General features: G+C 30.2%; 1 protein-coding gene across 1 annotated transcript; it reads left to right on the forward strand.

Annotated features, from left to right (window-relative positions):
* Positions 1 to 15,609: 15,609 nt before the first annotated feature.
* Phum_PHUM420040 (uncharacterized protein) lies at positions 15,610 to 20,906 on the forward strand (the record flags this gene model as incomplete). The annotated part of the gene is made up of 5 exons (XM_002429049.1): positions 15,610 to 15,649; positions 16,397 to 16,513; positions 18,569 to 18,769; positions 20,488 to 20,691; positions 20,893 to 20,906. The coding sequence occupies 5 exons, from the start codon at positions 15,610 to 15,612 to the stop codon at positions 20,904 to 20,906; spliced, it is 576 nt and encodes a 191-aa protein (XP_002429094.1).
* Positions 20,907 to 21,468: the final 562 nt, after the last annotated feature.

Genomic DNA, 21,468 nt, shown 5'->3' on the forward strand with positions numbered 1-21,468 from the left:
AGATTATTATTATTCTCTGTGTTCGTTCAAGCAAAGTTCCTTCATTATTTTACTACTGTAAAAATGGCCCGAAGAATATACAACTTTTCCATCGAAAGATTTTATACATATATATATATGTAAATAATTCACTTGATTTATTTCACGTGACTTGACTACTTTGTATCTCTCTCTCTCTCTCTCTCTCTTTCTCTCTCTCTCTCTCTCTCTTTCTCTCTCTCTCTCTCTCTTTCTCTCTCTCTCTCTCTCTCTCTCTTTCTCTCTCTCTCTCTCTCTCTCTCTCTCTTTCTCTCTCTCTCTCTCTCTCTCTTTCTCTCTCTCTCTCTTTCTCTCTCTCTCTCTCTCTCTTTCTCTCTCTCTCTCTCTTATTATTTTTTGTAAATAAAAAGTAAAAGAAAAATTTCGCTATGACGTAAATGTAAAATAACAGTTAAATGAAAAATTATCAAAACCTTCCCCCCTCCCTGAAATATTTAAATCATCGCGGAAGGAAAAACAAAATGGCGGCGATCAATTGTGTTAACCAAATGACTACTTACGTACACGCACACACGCACACACATACTTTCACTGTCATTAGTCATACGTCATTAAAAACAAAACAAAATGGTTGTTTTTGTGTTTTTTTTTTTTTGGGGGGGGGGGAAACGAGTACTTTTAATAATAAATTATTTAAAATCGGATATCGTAGGGGTGGGAGGGAGGGAGGTGTAGGGAGCATGGGAGAGAGAGAGAGAGAGAGAGAGAGAGAGGTAAGAGGAAAAGGAGAAGAAAAAAAAAATTTTTTTTTTTAAACGTGTATTTTTACAGTTGAATAATGTCACGCCTTGCCTTTGTTTGCAGTCTTAAACCATTGTTTTGTCAATATTAAAAGTTTTCAAAGAGAGAGAGAGAGAGAGAGAGAGAGAGAAAGAAAGATCTGTAACAATGACATTAACCTTTTTTTTTTTTTAAATCTTTTCTTTGCAAATGATGATAATAATAATAATAATAATAATAATAATAATAATAATAATAATAATAAAATGAGAAAAAGGTGATAAAAGAAACGTTATGGGTGAATTAATTGACTGACCACCCTGACTTGAGTCAAAGAATGAGCCGATAGGGATCGGAAAATTGATTTTCTTTGACCGTTAATGAAAAGGTATCGAGGTGGGGAGTGGGGGAATGAGGGGGGGTGAGGAGAAAATGCCAGAGGATGAACCACCGTTAAAAAAAAAAAAAAACAAAACGTTATATACCCGTCGCGAGTTTGAGATTTAACTAAATCATATTTGTCCTTGAAAGTTCCGTCAATGAATATATACCTAAACCTAACTCCTTAATTGTACGAATGTAAAATAATAATAATAATAATTTAAGGACAGTGAGTAGTACTACTACTACTACTAATATTCTTAAGGCCCTGATTAGTGTTGTGTACACTCTGTAATCACCGTATTAAAAAATTGAAAAACATGTTCCAATTTGCGCAATGTTTTTTTTTTTTTTTACCTTTGCCTTTACTCAACCGGTCGGTAAAATATGCTTTATGTCATTTGCACCTTTGAGTAGAGTAAAAACTAAATAACGACGATTGAATGAATGAATGAATGAATGAATGAATGAAATGAGAGAAATAACGTGTGGAAATGAATGAACGAATAAGAGAGCAGAAAGAGTTAAATGGTTGCAATTCAGGTTTAACCAAATACAACTCTCATTATATAAAAAAAAAAATCAATTTTTTTTCTTTCTCTCTCTTTTTTCTTTTTCTTTCTTTCTCTCTTTCTCTCTCTCTTCTTTCTTTTTCTTTCTAGAAATAATTTTATTTATTAAAAAAATTAATAACAAAAAAATTAGCAGAAGAAAAAAAAATTAAGTTTGGTTATTAACGAACTTTAAAAAATTCTTTAGGAAGAGAGAGAGAGAGGGGGGGAGGTAGGTTGGTAGGGTTCCGTTTGTTTGTTTGTTTGTTTGTGTAATTTTTGAAATTGGATAATGTTTTTTTTATATCAAAGGTTCGAATCGACCTCGGGAAAATTTTTTATCGAATAATTTGCAATATTTGTATGAACGTAACAGATCCGACAGGTTGGACCGAAAAGTGTTGTTGTTGTTGTTGTTGTGGTTGTTTGTGGTAACTACTATTAAAAAAAAAAAAAAAGTGCGAAATCTCTTAATCGTAAGTTTTTTTTTTTTTTTGCATTATTACATCAGATTTAATTATAAATATTATTATTATTATTACGAGTGTTTCTGGTACTTTAACTCGTTGCGTTATGTAAATAATAATTCGATTGCTGGAGAGGGGGGAAAAAAAAAAAAGGATTTTAAAAAATCGTGAGGATGTGTATAAAATTCAGGGATAAATGGGGAAAGGAATTGAAAGTTGTTGTTGTTGTTCTATTGGTTGTTGTGGTTGTTGTTTGTTATAGTTTTATTCATGGGTTATGTAATAACGTAATAAAATGTGCTCATCCGCGTTAGATGACAATTTTTTTTTTACCCCAAAGTGCGAATGATCGAATTTTTTTTACTTTTTTTTTAAACGAATCTCATTACGTCATCAACAACATCATCATCATCATCATCGGTATTATTATTATTATTATTACTATTATTATTATTATTATTAAAGTTTATTAAATTTTATTGCTGTGAGTAATTTTCATTAATTAAATTTTTCTTTTTTTTTTCTTAAAGAAATTTAATTTTTTTTTTTTTATTTAATTTTTTTTTTATTTGAGGGGAAAAGTGGGGAGGTAGGAAAAGAAAGGAGGAGGTGGTTGTGGTGGTGGTGGCGGTGGCGGTGGTGTCGGTGTCGGCGGGTTGTATAAGAACAGTTATTAGTTGTTGTTTTTTTATTATTAAATCTTTGTTTTGCGCGTAAGTACGTGTAGCTCGCGCCCGTACAAACTCATAAAAATACGAATGAAATTGATTCGTCACTTTTGAAAATAAAAAATTATTATTATTATTTTAAAGCCTGTTAAATATTTACACCCACCATTTTGTTTTTATCTATTCGTTCCACAAGTTTGAATGTTTTTTTTTTTTTTTTTTTTGTTTCTGACATTTCATTTATCTTTGTTTTGCAGGCTTTTTACCGATAGATAAATAAATAAGAAAAAAAAGGATAAAATATTGATAATGATAATAACGTTACCAATGATAATAATAATCAAAAAAATGGGGAAAAAAAAAAAATTTATTTTTTATTTTTTTTTAAATATGGTTTTAATCACAGCCTTTTAAAATTGACCAAATGTTTACAAAATGAAAAAAAAAAAAAAAAAAAAGTCGGGGAATTAGGTAACTGATTTTTATTCATTCCCGTCACGTGTTTGAAATAAAAATTTTTTTTTTTTTTTTTTTTTTTGGTTTTAACATCTGTTCTCGTATGTTGTCCAACAGAATTTTAGGTTTATAACTCTGCAGATAAATTTTTACCTTTTTTTTTTTTTTATTTGGGTTAACTTTTTTCCGTAACAACTGGTTTTATATATGATGTGAATGATAATAATGATGATGAGTTTTTTCTAGAACTTTTCCTTATTCACAAGAATAGAAGCTCGATTCGATGAGTTTTTATTTTAAAATGGCAAAAGAGATTTAATATTATTAACAAAAAGGAAATTTCGTAATATTTTACATAAAAATTATTATTATTATTATTTTTATTTCGGTCCCCCATTGATTTTTGATGGCGTCACATTACGTTCAATAAAATTTTTGATACCTTAAACCTACACTGTTGTAATTATTGATTGATTGATAATGTCGGAAAAATGTTTTTGGTCGTGTGTGTATGCGTCTCTCTCTCTCTCTCTTTCTCTCTCCCGAGAAATTATTTTTAAATGAATTCGTGTAATAATAATAATGATAATAATGTTTTTAAATTTGTGGTATATACCTATAATCGATAAACGAGATTTAATGAAAGCAAAAAAAAATAAAACGTCGTAATAGGTTTTCGAAACGAGTTTTTTTTTTTTATTTAGGTAAATTAAACGTAAGAGAAGATGCGATAGAAAACAAAGGAACAATTTTTTTTTTTTTTTTTCTGTTATTAAATCTTTTATTATTATTATTAATAAATATTTAAAACGAATGAAAAAATGTGTGATGAATGGATGGGACGTGTGTGCGTGCGAGAGAGAGAGAGAGAGAATGATGAACCTTCCAAAATTATGATATAGTAAATTAAAAAAAAAAAAAAAAGAAAGAAAATTGCTACCGTTTTTTTTTTATCCATTAAGAGAAAAGTTTTTTTCATTTCGTCGGGGGGGGGGGCGATGAGGAAGGAGGAGAGAGGGTGGGAGGAAGAGGAGGAGAAAGGAGGGAGGAGGGTTTAATAGAATTATTAAATTTTGTTTGCAAGTTTTTCTCCCTAATTCATTTATTTATCGAATTTTTTAGTTATGGAAATATTTTTATTATTACCTTACGCACACACGCGCACTCACGCACACGCACTTACGCACATGCACGTAAAAATGACTTTTTTATAAAGGGAAAATACTCGCACGAATTTTCCCAGGGTGTTTATAAAAAAGAAAAAAAAATTCACGACAATTCTAATTAACGAAACTAATGGACATAACAATTTATTTATTTTTTGTTTCAATTTTAAAAAATAATAATAATAATGATAATGATAATAATGTAATTACCTAAATGTAAAAGTGAAGAAAAGTGCGTGCGTGTGTGTGTGTGCGTGCGTAACCCATTTTCGTTTTGTGATTGTAATTAAAAAAAAAAAAATTGCCGTTGACAGACGGACGGTGTTAACGGCACAGATTGTAAGGAAAACGGGTTAAATCATTCAAAAGGAAGGAAATTTTTTTTTTTTTAAACGGACATACGCGAAAAAAAAAAATGAACGAAAAAAGATGAAAGAAAGAAAAAAAAAAGAAAGAGAAGAAGCTGCGTAACCGGATTGAATTGGCAGTAAAAAAAAAAAAAAAAAGTTGATTATAATCTATAATTACGCGCGGCATTATCAGCGAGTGTTTTCTTGTAGTTAATTTTTTTTTGGTACCCGAATACACTACTGCCACGACTACCCGCCACCACTACCGCCACTACCTTCTACTACCACGATTCTCGTTCGTTTTCGTTTACCCGAAATAAAATTCTAACTACCGGCTTTAATATTTACATTTGTTTAATAATTAAATTTTTAACAACGTCAGGTACAGGCTAGAGGAGGAGGAGGAGGGAAGTGATGGGGGGAAGGGAGGGGGCCTTATTGGTTTTTGTTAACAAATGTTTAAGATGAGGTCGGAAAAGGTTTGCATGAAATGAAATGTCTTTGCGTTACAAACCCTCTCTTTTCAATGAAGAAGAAGAAGAAGAAGAAGAAGGTAAACCAACCTGGTAAAGGTCATTTTCTCACAGGTTCTCCTCTCATACAATTAAAATAATTATTGAGCTGGTTTTTTAATTTGTGGCCGAGTTAATGTCTGCCGCATAATTTTTTCTTCTTCTTCTTCTCCATCTCCTTCTTCTTCTTGTTTTCTTTTTCTTTTTCGTTTAAAAAAATTTTTTTGTTTTTATCGCGAAATTTATATTTAATGTTAAATGAATTGAGCGTGGAAAATTTTTTCGTGTTTGATCGGTTTTATTATTATCATTATTATTATTATTATTATTATTATTGGTTCGAGAATGAAAAAGGGGGGAAGAAGGATCGGAACGGGGAATTTTTTTTTTTTTTTTATAGGAGAAAAGAAATTCTTTTGTGTTTTCTTTTGTTACATCTTTACAAACGGTTCGAATTTGAATTTGAATTTAAATTTAAATTTTTTTTTTTTTTTATGATGTTTTTTTTTTTTTTTTTTTTTTTTTTATTCTTTTATTTTATTATTTTTCGCACGTGGAAAAAGCGTGTTGATGAAAACAAACTCATTATTATTATTATTATTATTATTGTTCAATAAGAGAGTTGTGGCTTTTCGACGATTCACCGCATTAATCGATGGATTTTTTTTTTTTCTAAACCGCTTTTTATTATTATAATTATTTCGTTTAAAAAAAAAAAAAAAGACAAAATTACGAAGAAGTTGATGAAGGGGGAGGGGAGGAAGGAGAGAAAGGGATTTATTATTAAATGGGTGGCAAATCATTTTGTAAAAGTTGTAATTAAGAACTGGGTGAAAATGAAAAAAAAAAAAAAATTTTTTTTAATAAGGTCCGTTTGTGGTTGTTGTTTGTTTGTTGTTTGTTTGTACGTTTTATTACAAATTATACAATATTAAGGACAATTTGAAAAATTTATATAAAGACATTATTTAAAAAAATAGGGGCGTCGTTTTGTGTGTTGATTTTCTTTTTTTAGGTGAAATTTTCTTTTTTTTTTTTTTTTATTATAATTAATTTTTAAGTCGACCGTGTTATAATTTAAAAAGAAAAAGAAACGTAATCATCAATTATCGGTCGTGTGGTGCCCCCTGCCCCTGCCCCCCACATTTTCCCTTTCTCCCAACGACCTCCCCCCTCCCTCTCCGCGTATTTCATTCATAATCCGAGCAAAATTTTTTTTTTATACTCGAATTGCCGAGTAAAAAAAAAAAATGAATGAATCGAATATCAGGTTTTTATAGTCTTACGCTACCAAGGAAGAAAGAGAGAGAAAGAGTGAGAGAGAGAGAGAGAAAATTAAAATTGGGTTTTTTTTTTTCTTTTCCCCCCGGGCTCTTTTTTATTTTAAACGAAAAAGCATTATTATTATTATTATTATTATTATTACTATTCAATATAATTTTGTTAACTTTCATATACATATGCCATTTATATTTAATAATAATTTATTTTGCAAATTTTTTTTTTTTTTTTTATGTTGGTAAAACTTGTCCGTTAATTGTGTCAAAAAGATTTTCATCTTCATTTGTCGTCGTCGTTGTCGTTCTCGAGGGGAGAGGGAGGGAGAAGGGGATTTGGTTGGTTGTTTTGTTTGTTTCTTTTTACACACACACACACACACTCTCTCTCTCTCTCTCTCTTTTTCTCGTTCATTTTTTTCCTGCTTTTATATTTTACTCTCTCGGTTCATTCATGTTTCGATTGCTCGAGGGCAAATAGTAGTAGTAGTGGTGGTAGTAGTAGTAGTAGGGCCGTCCAAAAAATATTTTTAGATTGCAATGATTTTCGTTTTGAATTAAATTACGGTTAACTCGTTTTTTTTTAACGTTCTCCCTCCCTCTCCCCCCCCCTCTCTCTCTCTCTTTCTTTCTCTCTCTTTCTTTCTCTTTCATGGTACGAAGAGAAAACGTATAATTTTTGCAAAATGTATATATACTCCTTTCGTCACAATGAAAATTATTTTTTTTTTTTACTTTATCGGGTCAGGTTTTTTAAATTTGAAAATTATTTTATTATTATTATTATTATTACTAAGGTTTCGATGGTATTGTTGTTGTTGAATGTTTATGTGTTTCATTCATGTTATGTAATAATGACACGAATATGTTTTTTAAGGGTGTCTTTTTTTTTTTCCCTGTGCGTGTTGTTCGTTTGCATTCACACGAATCTTTTTTCTTTACGCTTCTGTTCGTTCGTGGATGCGTCGTTTTTGTAAGGGGGCTGGGGGATGAAAAGGGAGGTAGGGAGGGAGGGGGTAGGAAAAATAGAAAAAGGAAATAAAAATTTTTCCAACAAAAGGGATGGTACGATGGATGGATGGATGGATGGCATCGTCGAAAGTTTTTTTTTTCTTTTTCTTTTATCATTCGAGTGGGGATTCGATAAAATTAACGGTTTTTTTTTTTATTTTCTATTCTATTCGTTATACCAGAAAACCTGAAAAATGTTCCAGGCATTTAAAAAAAAAAAAAAAATAAAGATTCTAAACCCTTTTATTAATTGGTTTTTTTTTTTTTTTTGTTTTTTTCAATCGAAAATTTTTTGAATACGTAAATAAACCTTATTTTATTATCATTATTATTATTATTTATTTAAGGTACGGTTGATTGATAGATATAAAAGTTTTTCTTTTTCTATTCACGTTTAAATTTTTGTCTTTTTTTTTTTTTTTTTTGATTTTTAACCCGCGTAACAACTAAAAATAAAAAAGAAGAAGACACTCGAATAAAAATAAAATAGTTATGAGTGGTTGCGTGTGTGCGTGTGTGCGTGTGTGCATGTGTGTGTATGCGTTTGTGGATTTTACGTTAAGTGGCTTTTTTTTTTAAAGAGAGAGAGAGAGAGAGAAGGAGAAAAAGATTTTGTTTGTGTATGAATGGATAAAGGGAGGATGGATGTCACGGTTTTTGGGGTCGGAAAGGTTTTTTTCTCTCTCTCTCTCACTCTCTCACTCTTTCTTTCTTTCTTTCTTTCTCTTTTCATTCATTTAATTGACATAAAAAGTTCGAGACTTTTTTTTTTAATGTATAATTTTTCTCTCGTCTGCTTTATTTTATTTTATTTTATTAATAATAATAATAATGAGTTTTTTTTTTTTAATTCGAACGTAATTTTATAAATATTATTATTATTATTATTATTAATGTCGTTTTTTTTTTTTTTGAAAATTTGAAAATAATTAAAGTTCGACTACTACAACCGACACCGGTCAAAAGTTATAATTAAATTTTCGGGAGAGAAGAATAAGAAAATAATAATAATAATAATAAATAGAAAACGTATAATAATAATAATAACAGTTACGAAATTTTTGTACGTATGTTCGGGTGGGGGGAATGGGGGGTGGGGAGGGGGGAAGGAGGAAGGAGGAGGATGTAGATATCGTAAGAAATTTTTTTTTTTTTATTTTATATTTGCCCGAGAGGATTTTTAAATCAAAAAATTATTATTATTATTTTTTTGTGATTTTTGCAATCGACGTAAACAAACGGGGGGGAAAAAAACGTTGCTCAAACGTTGTGAAATTAAATAAAAGAGAAAAAACCTTACGTAAAAAATAAAAAAAAAGAAAGAAAGAAAAAAGCTGGAGAGGGTCGTGGTATAGGCTGCGCTTTCTTGTGACAACTTGAACTCGTAACAACGTCTCGTGTAATAACGGACAATCGGGACACCCAACATACGTTACCAGTCATTCATAACAACTCTTCGTTCATATTCACAGAGCTTGCACTTGAGTTTGAGTTTATTATTCGGTAATAAAAACGTTTTGTTGTTTGTTGTTTGTTCGTTTGTTGTTTGTCGTGTTTGTTGTTTATTTTATTATTATTTTTATTAATAATAATAATATTTTTATTTGTTTCGTTTTTTTCGCGTTTTTAAATTTTTTTTCCACGTATTTAAAAAACGCAGCACGTGTACAGTTAAAACCGTGTGTGCGTATTTTTCAGAATTGTGCGTGTGTGCGTAAGTGCGCGGGAGTGCGTGCGGGGAGTGTCGCGATAATAATAATAATAATAAATAGGTGAAAAATTTAAATAAATAAATAATTATGCGAAAATTGATGAAAATGTGATTCGTGCGCCGTTTAAAATTTATTCACGGTTTTAAACGTTTTTACATACGTAAATTTTTTTATATAATTATTTATTTAATTGTTTGTTCTCTCTCTCTTTCTCTCTCTCTCTCGTTTGTTCGCTCGTTTGTTTGTTTGTTTTAGTAAAATTTTTCCTCGTTGGTTGTTAGAATTATTTATGTTGATAATATATATGGTGATGATATATTGCGACGTAGTCGTATTCGTGATAATATTAAAATTATTCATAGAATTATTAATTGATTTTTTCACACAAGTAAATTTATTATTATTATTACTATTGATTGATTGATTGATTGAAAATGATAATAATAATGATAAGTAAATAAGTAATAATTATTTTTGAGAATTGATGTAAAAAGAAAATATTTGTCGAAAACTTTTGACGCGCGTGGATTTTTTAAGTGTTTCCAGGGATTTTCAAAAAATTTTTTCTTTGCTTTCGTCATGACGTCGTATTGTCATGATGACGTCACTAAGTTTTTTTCCAGTCGTCGTTGTCGTCGTCGTTGACGTTTTTTCTTTACATTTTCGATATAGTCGATTTTTACGGGGGGAGGAAAAAATTTATTTTTTATTTTTTGTCTTAATTAATAATTTATTATTATTATTATTATTTTAACGTCATAAGCATAAACGTTTTTTTTTCTTTCTTTCTCCATTTTAATGAATCGACTAATTGATTAGGAAAAAAAATGAAAAAAAAAAAGTGGAACGGAAATGGGTTCACTAATCAGTTTTAAATTTATTTTTAGTTTTTTTTTTTTTTTTAAGAAGCTTTTTCGTCATCATCATAAACGTTATTATTATTATTATTATTATTATTTAATCATTCCTTTTTTTTTTATTTATCGTTGTTACCACTATTATTATTATTATTATTATTATTATTTTCCCGTTCGGCCGTGAAATTTTTTTTTTTTTTTTCCTCATTTAAAGGGGAAAAAAAACGGGAGAATTTTTTTATTTTTTTTTTTCCACGTTTTTTTTTTTTTTTTTTTTTTTTTTTTTTTTTTAAGTTTATTTGTTGTCATTCCGTTACGAGTTTTTTTTTTTACCGGAAGTAACAAAAAAAAAAAAATTTGTGAAAACACGTTGCGAAACGCGAATTTTAATTTTTTTTTTACGTAGTTTTCACCCCCCCCCAAAAAATAAAAAAATTTCCCCCCCCCCATAAATTTTGCTCTTCCCCTTTCTTCCCCCCTCTCTCTCTCTTTTTTCGTTCTTCAAACCAAATAAAAATGGGGGAAAAAAAATTAAAATTAAAATTAAAGTTAATGGAATTGAAAAATTAATTTTTATTATTATTATTATCATTATTATTATTTCCCAACGTTTGAATTCATTCGAATTTTTTTTTTTTTTTACATTTGGTTACCCTAATTGTTTTTTTTTGTAAATTATTACTTAATATTAAATTAATTATTTAGATTAACGTTGTTGTTGTTGTTGTTGTTGCGTTTGTTGTTGTAGTTGTAGTTGTTCTTCTTCTTTTTCGTCATTTAATAAAAAAATTTTCTTTTTTTATTGGTGTCGAACGATGATGATGATGATGATGGTTTGCATAAAAAATCGTTTCGGTGTCTTTTCTCTTGTTTGTTTGTTTGTTTGTTTTGATTGTTAACACACGCGTGAAAGCGATTTGATTTTTTTTTCCCCATAGAGTTCGATGGAGATATTTTGATTAAAAATAGTTTTTAAAAAAAAAAACCGTTACATAATTAATTTTCGAACGCGGGGGGTGGAAATGGGGGGAGGAAGGGAGAGAAAGAAAAAGAGGACGAGATGGAGGGGAGAGGAGTAATTATTTGGCCAATATTTTTAAAAAAAAATTTTTTTTTGGCATTTTATTAAAAATTTTTGTTTTTTTTTTTTTTTTGCTGCATTTGTGCCAATGTTTGTGTTTAGGAAAAAATAATAATAATAATAATATTTTTAAAACTTTCTTTGTTTGTTTAAAGAGTGAGTGAGAGAGAGAGAGAGAGAGAGATAATAATTAATTGTAATTAAAATATATTTAATGTTAAAGAATCGATGAAAGAAATTTCAAAAAAAAATAAATAAATAAATTTCCGTTAAAAAGGTGGGAAAAAAATAGAAAGAGATGAAAAATTTATTGAAACGATTTGAAAATTTGTTTTTGTAAAAAAAAAAAAGAGAGAGAGAGAGAGAAATAAAAACAAAAAAAACCGGATTTCGGTTTAGAGTCTGTCAAAAGATCGCGATGAGACATTAATGAATTTGAATGAATAATTTTGGCAATGTTTCTCATCCATCCATCCATCCATCCGTCCATACGTTTATCGGGGGGGTAAGGGGGGGTGGGGGACCATAATCCTACCATCCATCCATCCATCCGTCTTTAAATCGTGACGATTTAGGCCTTTAACCGACCATATACTCATCCTAAGGAGAGACAGCTTCATCGGCCCTCCTGGTTTCGAATGAATGAAAACTCTTACGTATTGATTTCGTTTGTTTGTTTGTTTGTTTGTCGCATCTTTTTTCACACGCACTCACGCACTCCTGCCCCCCCCCCCCCAATTAATTTTTCTTTTTTGTTACGAGAATATTAATCGTCGTTATAAATATAGGAGAGGAATAATGAGTTGGTTCGCGTAGTAAAAATGAATTTAATTAATTAATTAAAAAAAAAAAAAAGAGAAATTAGTTAAAATAGTAATGATAATAATGATAATAATAATAATAATGATGATGATGATTAAAAAAAATAAAATCAAGTTTTAACGACTTCCTAAATGTCGAAAAACAGATGAAAAAAAATTAATAAAATTTTTTTTTGTTCCAAATCGTCGTCATCGTCATCATTGTTTTTTTTTTTTTCATTTGTTACGTTGGCACCGCTTGAAAAAAAAAAGAATTTCCAATAATAATGATAATGATTATAACGTTTAAAAAAAAATGATATTTAATTAATAATTTAAATATTTAAAAACGTTTAAAGAAAACCTATTCGGGTACGATGAATCGAAGGTGGAGGGAAGGAGGGTGGGTGGGTGAGTGTGAGGGGTAAGGAGAGGAATTTTATTATTATTATTATTATTTGGCACGGGCTCACATGATAACTAGTTACACGTCTGGTATTTTTATTTTCAATTGATGATGGCAATGCTTTGTTATATTGAAACTCCTTCTTCTTCTTCTTCTTCCTGAAAAACTGACCACATTTAAATGTTAACTCGTTGCTCTTTCCGCGGTTTTCTTTCTTCTTCTGCTTCTACTTCCGGTTTTGTTGTTTTTGATATAAAGGTGGTAAATGAACGCGAGTCTTTGACTACTACTTTTTTTTTATTTTATTCTCGTTCTCTCCAAAATGGCGTCAATCAAATGAATCAATCGATAAAATTTTTTTTTATTAACTTTTCCTTCCTCGTATGCGTAACCGAAAATCGATGATGATGATGATGATGATGATGATGTTAAAAAACTTTTTCCTTATTGTTTATCTCACATACCTCCCCACTTGCTCACTCACTCACTCGCATACAATTTAATCCGTGATGTTAAAAGTAATAATAATAATAATAATAATAATAATTATAATTCAAAGAGTGTGAATGAAGCGGCGAGTTGAATCAGCTCTCGCACCAGGCAGACGACCAATGAAAAAAAAAAAAAAAACTTAAATTCAAAAAGTTACGAACGGAAGTTTGTCCTTTTGCATATAAATTGTTGTATAGAGTTTAACCACCATTGTTGTTTGTTTGTTTGTTTGGAATATGATGTGCATGAACAGGTACATGACGACGACGACGACGATGATGATGATGATGATGATGGGCATAGTGTACGATTATAATTCCTATGTCGATTCTATCTATTTCTTACTAATTAGAAATGGAATCTGCAAGTTATTCATTTAGTAAGAATATACACGAGCTGTGGAATATTGGGCTTAATGCCAATAACATTATTATTATCATCGTCGTCGTCGTCGTCGTCGTTTTTTTTTTGCATACCGTCTTTTGTAACTTGTTTTACATTGAGGTTTTGTTTTTTTTCTCTATGGAAAATTAATTGGAATAAAATTATGATTATGTCTGTTGTTTGTAATGCCGTTACTGTCGAATACTGCGTTGCTTCCCCTTTTTTACCGATAAACTTATGCCACGATAAACTTATCGTCAAGATCTACTTCCACGTTGTTGTTGTTGTCACTTTTGTAATTTTCCTTTTTCTTTTTGTCGATTCGTGTAGGTTTTTTTTTTTTTTTTAAATAAACGTGAAATGAGAACGTTGATTAAAAATAATAATAATAATAATAATAGTAATAAATAAAACATTCTATGAGAGATATTCGTAATATATATATAAAAATGAAAAAGTTTCGGAGTATAAATAAGTGAAAGAAACAAAAAGAAAAAATTTAATTATGCACGTCATCATGTACGAATTCATTTGTGAAAGTAGTGCTTTTTTTTCATAATCATTATTATTATTATTTCGCGTTCGATTTTTCAACGAGATTCAATCACCGAACGGATAGGTGAAAGATAAAAGAACTCATTTCGAAGGGAATAAATGGGAGAAACGGGGAGAGTTTTTATTTTTAGTTATGGGAATCAAAAGCATGAAATCGATTGCTAGGTTTAAAGGTAAGAAAAACTTCAACAAAAGTCCTTAGCATGTAATTAAATACAATTTATTATTATTATTATTATAGCGGTGTGCGAGAGGGAGTGAGTGTGTGCGCGTGCGATCGAGTATATTCGTTTTTTACATCGGGCGAGGGTGTGGCAATTTTTTTTTTTTTTTTTTTTTTTTTTTACAATTCTCAAAAGAAAATGTGAAAGTTAGTTAAATAGAGAAACGTATGGAAGAGAAGAGGAAAAACAAAATGGCGGATCGTCACATGAAAAAATCGTGAAAATCGATCGATCGATCTATCGATTCGTAAGGTTTCCGCGGGTATTTTTTTTTTAAAGGTCGAAGAAAAAAAAAAGGTGTCGAAATCGATAATGTTCATTCATTCGATATATATTTTCGATATCGATTTTATATCGAATGTGTGAGTGTGTGTGTGGAGTTTGTACAAAACGAGTAATCGAGATTGGTTGAAAATTTTTTACGCGTAGGAAGAAGAAGAAGAAACGATTGATCGATCGATCGATCGCCATTGATTGTGCGTGAGTGCGTGCGTGTATGCGATTCGTAATGATTTCTATTAATCAATAAAAAAATAAAATAAAAAACAATTAAATTTAACGGTTTGTTTTTAATTCTCGAATATTCGATCGTTTTTTTTTTTTTTTTTTTTTTTGGCAAGTAGTATCGTCAGGTATTCGAGTTCAAATTTAGGAGTCGAGTCTCTCGTCGTCGTCGTCGTCGTGCTTTCGATCGAAAAATAATAATAATAATAATAATTATTGATGTGGATGATGATGATGATGATGATGATAAAATCAAATGTACGAAATCTGAAATTTAATTTGAAAAAAAAAAAAAAAAAAAATTCATTTTGATGAAATATGTGACATATTTTCGATTAGGTTAGGCTTTTAAAAACACACACACACTCGCGAATAGCATAACAGTACATGTTTTGTTTGTTTGTTGTTTGTTGTTTGTATGGGGATTCACAAAAAAACAAAACAAAACATGAAAAAATTTTATTTTTGTTTTTTTTACAATAAAGACGCGATGAAAGAAAAAAAAATGGAAAAATGACCGAAAGGCATTTTACTTTTTTTTTTTTTTTTTTCCCGTTATGTTTATGTAATAACTTATTTTACTTAAACGTAAAATTATTATTATTATTATCATTTAACGATTTAATTTTATTATTATTATTATTATTAATACACCAAACGACGGTCGATTATAAAAAACAAAAAATTTTGCATCGAATTTTTTTATATGGTAAAAGTTTGGAATTCGTAATTCAAAATGATGGAAATAATTACCTTTTCTTTCCCCCCGTCATCTCGCCCCTCCCCCACTTCTCCCCCTTCCCTCCCCACTAAATAAAAGTTAAAGGTATTATGGAAGGAGAAGGAAGAAAAAAAATAGAATGAAAAAATTAGTTTTTATTTAAGATATTTAATTAATATCAAAAACAATTAGATTTATTATAAAAACAGAGCGGAAACAAGTCATCACGAGAGAGTGAGAGAGATAGAGAGAGAAAATAAATGAGTTAAAAAAAGATGAAAATAATAATAATATTAGTGGTAGGTGGTAGGGAGGGTTAGGGTTCGCGTTTATTTATTAATTTAAAATCAAATAAAATTATCAATGAAAAAGAGAAAGAGAGAGAGAGAGAGAGAAAAAAAAATTATTTAATTTTCATTCATTTTCTTTTTTTTTTTTCCTGTTTTAAAAAAAAAAAAACCGTTATTGGTCGAATGACGTAAGTGTTTGTTTGAGTAATAAATGGGGGGAGGGAGGAGGAGAATACCCCCCCGCGGTTGCTTGCTTGCTTTGAAAAGAAAAAAAAAAAAGGTGCAATAAAAATATAATTTCAAATCGTATCATCATTTTTTTTCGTACACGCACATGCGTATGCATATACAAAATATATGCGTGTATTCTCTCTCTCTCTCTCTCTCTCTTTCTCTCTTTTATTTTCGCCTTTACTTTGTCGTATTTATTCCTTTCCGGATGTAATTCATCACTCTAATTTTTTTCCCTCCCTCCCTCTCTCTCTCTGTCCCCTCTTCATCTTTTTATTTATCGTTATTTTGTTTACGTGCGGTTATTATCATTATCATTATTTATTATTAATTATTATTATCATTTTTCGATTATGGTTTTCCAAACATAAGTTGGAGTTTTTAAAATTCTAATATAATAATCATAATAATCCCACGACGAATCGATTGACAAACGAACATCATCATCATTATTCTCATTATTATTATTAATATGATTATTATTATTATTATCATCATTTGAAAGGTTGTAAATTTATTTATTTCTTTATTTTGTTTTTAGATATTCCCGCACAAGTACCACCTCTCACTCCTGGAACCAATAAAAAAATGACTGAGGCCTTAAAGGCCTCGTTCGCATCTTGGGAAAAGGAACAATTAAAATTAAACATTGTAAAAGGTGAGTTTTTTTTTTTTTTTTTTTAATCGTCTTTGTTTGTTGTTTGTTTGCTTGCTTGCTTGCTTTCTTGCTTGCACGTCGGGGCAAGTTGGGGTTAAATGAAAGAAAAAAAAAAAATTTTTATATTTACAAAACCCGCCGAAACGAATAAAAAATCCATGGACGCGGTGTTCGTTCGTTCGTTCGTTCGGCGTTTGTTTGTTTGTTTGTTTGTTTGTATCCGTTTCTTATCTCTTATTGTCTTTTAGAAAAAGATTTTTTTTTTTTTTTTTCGTGTGACAAAAACGCGAACGTTGTTTGTCGTTTGTTTCGTTCGAGATTTTTTTTCCTCTCCCTATCGTTTCGAAAAAAAAAGGAATTTGACCCAATGAATGATAATTGATGAAAAGTCTTTTTTTTCCCCCTCTGTCCCCTCTCTCGCAAACGGTCCTTCAAAAGGAGGGGGGGGAAACATTTGAAGAAAGTAATTATAAAAAGAAAAGTAACGAGAGAAAAGTTTTTGATTCTTCCATGGCAACGATAAAAGAAGACTAGGTAGATAGTAGGTGAGGATGGTGGTGGTGTTGGGGTTGGGGGGTTGATGAAAAAAGTGCAAGACAAAAGGCAAACCCATTATAATTGTTACCGCAATCCCTTTTCGATATCTTCTTTGACTACTGCTTTGATCTTTTGATTGACTCTTTACATCCCTCTCTCTCTCATTCTCTCTTTCTCTCTTTCTAATCTTTTTGTCCAGTCAAGTGAATTAAGGATGAAGAATAGGAAGAAGAAGAAGAAGAAGAAGAAAAATCGATTTGAGTAATTTTTTTAGAAACGTTTCGAATATGTATAAACTTCCTCCTGTTTTCGAAAATCTGACCGAATCAACCCTTTTAAGGTATTAATTCGATTCTCTTACACTTCCCTCCTCCTCCCCCCTCGTCGCCATATTATATATTACTATTATTATTATTATTAAATGTTTAACTGCGAGTTTGTCGTTATTGAGATGCAAAAATCCAAGCGAATAAAATATTTTGGGCGCGAAAAAAAAAAAAATTTAAATTTCCAAAACAGAGAGAGAGAGAGAGAGAGAGAGAGTGTGTGGGTGGATGTGTGTGAGAGAGAGAGGAAAAGATTTTTACAAGTTTTTAAATTAATAAAAATTGTTAAAAGGGTTTTTCATTAGTAAAACTTTTTCTCTCTCTCTCTCTCTCTCTTTTTCGATTTTTAACCGATAATTTTCCCTTTTACATAAATTTTCTTTTTTTTTCTTCCACATTTACGAAAAGAATCCATTTAGCAGGGGAAAAAAAAAAAAATGGCAACGAGTCGATTTTTTAAAGGGGGGTTTTTTTCCCCGGGTCGGGGAGGTGGGGAGAGGGAAATAGCGAGAGTAAATAAATTTAACGTTTATGCCCTTTCGTCATTTAATAAAAATACTAATATTTAACTGATTTGTGAGTAAACAATAATTCTATCGACGGGCAAACAAGGAATACTAGAAAGTTTACCCGTGTAAACAAAATGATCGCTCTTTAATAATATGCCGCCGCCATGTTTGTGTTAGCATAGTAAAAAAAAAAAGAGAGAAAAAAAAAAAAAACAGGTCTTGGTTGGATTTTTTCCTCTTTTTGTCACTTGAAATCTTTTTTTTTCTTCTTTTTTTTAAAAAAAAAAATTTAATTAGTTCGGTAAGTTGTATTATGTATAGTTTTCATAAATTTTTTTTGCATCGAAGCGAAAAATTATTTAAAAAAAAAAAAAGGAACATTACTCAACCGTGTTTTCCATCTCTCTCTCTCTCTCTCTCTTTTCGCGTTACGTAATCGAGGTCTTCTTCATCATTTGCAAATATTTAACCGTATGATTTTTTTTTTTTATTAACAAATTCTAATAAATAAACGTTTTATGTACACGTAAAGAGAGAGAGAGAAAGCAAAGTTACATCGAATAACAATAGAGAGAGAGAGAGAGAGATGACTTTACGTCGTGTCCCACATATTGAGCACAATATATATACTAATCGACTAATCGACCGTTCGTGGTTTTTTATTATTATTATTATTATTTCAGATCCAAAGCAATGGACCGAAACGCACGTCGCTCATTGGCTCTGCTGGGCCATCAGAGAATTTTCATTGGAAGGAGTGTCGATACAACAATTTTACATGAAAGGAAAAGATATTTGCGCCATGGGAAAAGAAAATTTCTTAGCGAGAGCTCCCCCATTCACCGGTGATATCTTATGGGAACATTTGGAAATTTTACAAAAAGGTAAGTTGAAAAGAGGGAGAGAGGGGAGAGGCGGGAGGGGGAAGGGCACAAGTTAAAGGAGGAGTCTCCTCCTCAGAAATCGACATAAATATTATTTTAGCAAAAAATTGCTTTTGTTTTGTTTGTTTTTAACGTACTTTCTCTCTTTAAACGCTTTCAAAAAGAAAAGAAAAGAAACAATTGTAAAATAAAGGATAACCTATTTTTTTTTTTTTTTATTTGAATTGTCAATGAAAATTAAAAGTATTTATTCGTGTCAGAAGAAAAAAAAAACCTGTGACATACATTATTATTATTATTATTATTCGGTTAGTTAGAATCAAAGGAAGTAAAATAATAATAATAACGGGATAATATAAATTTAACCTTTTAATTTGATCTCTCTCTCTCTCTTTTTGCTCTTAAGGTTACGTAAAAAAGAAGACGGTGAGAGAGATAGAGAGAGAGAGAGAGAGATAAAGAGAAAGAGAAAGAGAGAGAGATGGAGAGAAAGAGAGAGAGAGAGATGGAGAGATGGAGAGAAAGAGAGAGAGAGAGATGGAGAGATGGAGAGAAAGAGAGAGAGAGAGAGAGTTTTGCGTTGTAGTTTTCGGTTCGATTCGTTTGTTTTGTCTTAAATAAATTTTATTTTTTTTTGGGGGGGGGGGGAAATGCAAATTCAAAATGGAGTCAAATCAGGGAAAAAAGTTCAAATTTTTTTTTTTTTTTTTTTTATTTAACGACCCGGTCTGTTAGTAATAAACAAATGAAATTGACTTGGCAGATCTCGGTTTTTTTAAAAAATGTAAATTTTATTCATTATTATTATGACCCCCGAGGAAATGTTCGATATTAATGGACATACAAAAACCATTGTTCTAAACGGTAGCTAGAAATTATTGCGCTTAGCCAGGCTAATAAAAAAAAAAAAAAAAACTCCCATTGCTCCTCCCTCCCTCTCTCCCCAGCCCCCTGCCTCCCTGCCTGCCCATCTTCCTCTCTCTTCCCTCCATTTCGATATATTTCAGGTTCTCTCTCTCACTCTCTCATTCTCTTCTCAGGTTTATTTATTATTAAATATTTCCACTGACATCATCGGTTCAGCGATTTTCGTTTTTTTTTTTTTTTTGTTCTCCCCGTTGTTTGTTTGAGTTTTATTAACCATCCATCCGACTATTTAAAAAAAAAAATTTTATATATACACCGACGACGACGACTTCATTCAAAATAGAAAGAAGTCACTGACCCGAGAAAGTTATGATATTCGATATGAAACTCCACCAACAACAACAACAACCAAAGATAGATAGATAGGAGAAGGAAGAGGGGGAGGAGGGGGAGGGAAGGAGAAGGTTCAATGGCTGAACAGAAATTAATTCCAAAAGAAAAAAAAAAAAAGTTGTTAAACTTTTATCATTATTATCATTATTATTATTTATTTATTTATTTTTAATAATAAATAATTTCATTTCCTTTATTTAATTTATTTATTTTAATTAATTAATAATTTTTGTTTGTTGTTGTTGTAACGTTTTACCTTAATAATCCAGACAAGGCAAACGAGTTTTCTTTGGTTGTTGTTCCATATTGTTTTCTCTCTCTCTCTCTCTTATTTTGTTTTACATACTCATTATCTTATATTATTCTATTTAAAAAAAAAGTTCAAAACAACTGTTTGTTATTTTTTAATTGTTTTCATTTTTTTTATTGTTTTTTTTTTTTTGTTTTTACAATTGTAGAAGTGGATCGAGAAAGAGATAGAAATCATCCCGTCGATCATCCCGTTAATCCCGGTCATGTTTACGAATCCGTTTGCGTACCTGATTTAAACGATCTTTTGAGTAATTATCAGGGAGGACACGATGAAAAATCTCATAAGACATCATCGTCAAGTGGAACTTTATCGCCTGGAAATCATTCATCGCAATATTCTCTATCCGATGGTAAGTTTCTTTTTGTTTGTTTGTTTGTTTGTTTGTTTGTTCTTTCTTTCATTTTCGACATCGACGGGAAAAACAAAAAAAAAATTCATTCAACCCCGTTTTATATACGCCCTTAGAGGTGCGCGCGTGCGTGAGTGCGTGTAGGGGTGTGCGTGACAGTGGAGTGCATTAAGGAAAAGGAAAAAAAAAAATTTATTTTAGCACCTTTTATTTAAAAAAAAAATTATTTTATTATTATTATTATTATTATTACTACTACCTGTCGCACGAGAGAGTGAGTGAGAGAGAGAAAGGAAGGAAAAGAAAGGGGAAAATTTTATTATTATCATTATTATTTATTAGTTTTTGTAAATTGAATTTAAATTGTTTTGGAAAAAAAAAAAAAAAATTAATTGGGATTTGTTTGTTTGTTTGTTTGTTTGTTTTTGTTTGTGCAAATTTTTTTAATGACGTTCGAATTGCACAATGTTTCACAATGTTGTTGACGTTATGTTTTTTTTGTTTTGCGCTATCATAATAATAATAATTATTATTATTATTTATTACCCTTCGAGTATCAAACAAGCAAAGGTAGAAAGAAAATTTTTATAAGAAAGTTCAAAAAACAATTAGCCCATTATTCATTTCGTATATACGCAGTTTTTTTTTTTTTAAGAAAACAGGAAATAGTAATAATAATAATGATGATGATGATGATGATGATGATAACAATAGGTAAATTTGCGTTTGTGTTTACACTTGACCTGGCGATTTTTTTTTTTTTTATATGTCAAACTT

Source organism: Pediculus humanus, genomic scaffold (genome assembly GCF_000006295.1).
Source record: "Pediculus humanus corporis 1103172108186 genomic scaffold, whole genome shotgun sequence".
Lineage (NCBI taxonomy): Eukaryota > Metazoa > Arthropoda > Insecta > Psocodea > Pediculidae > Pediculus > Pediculus humanus.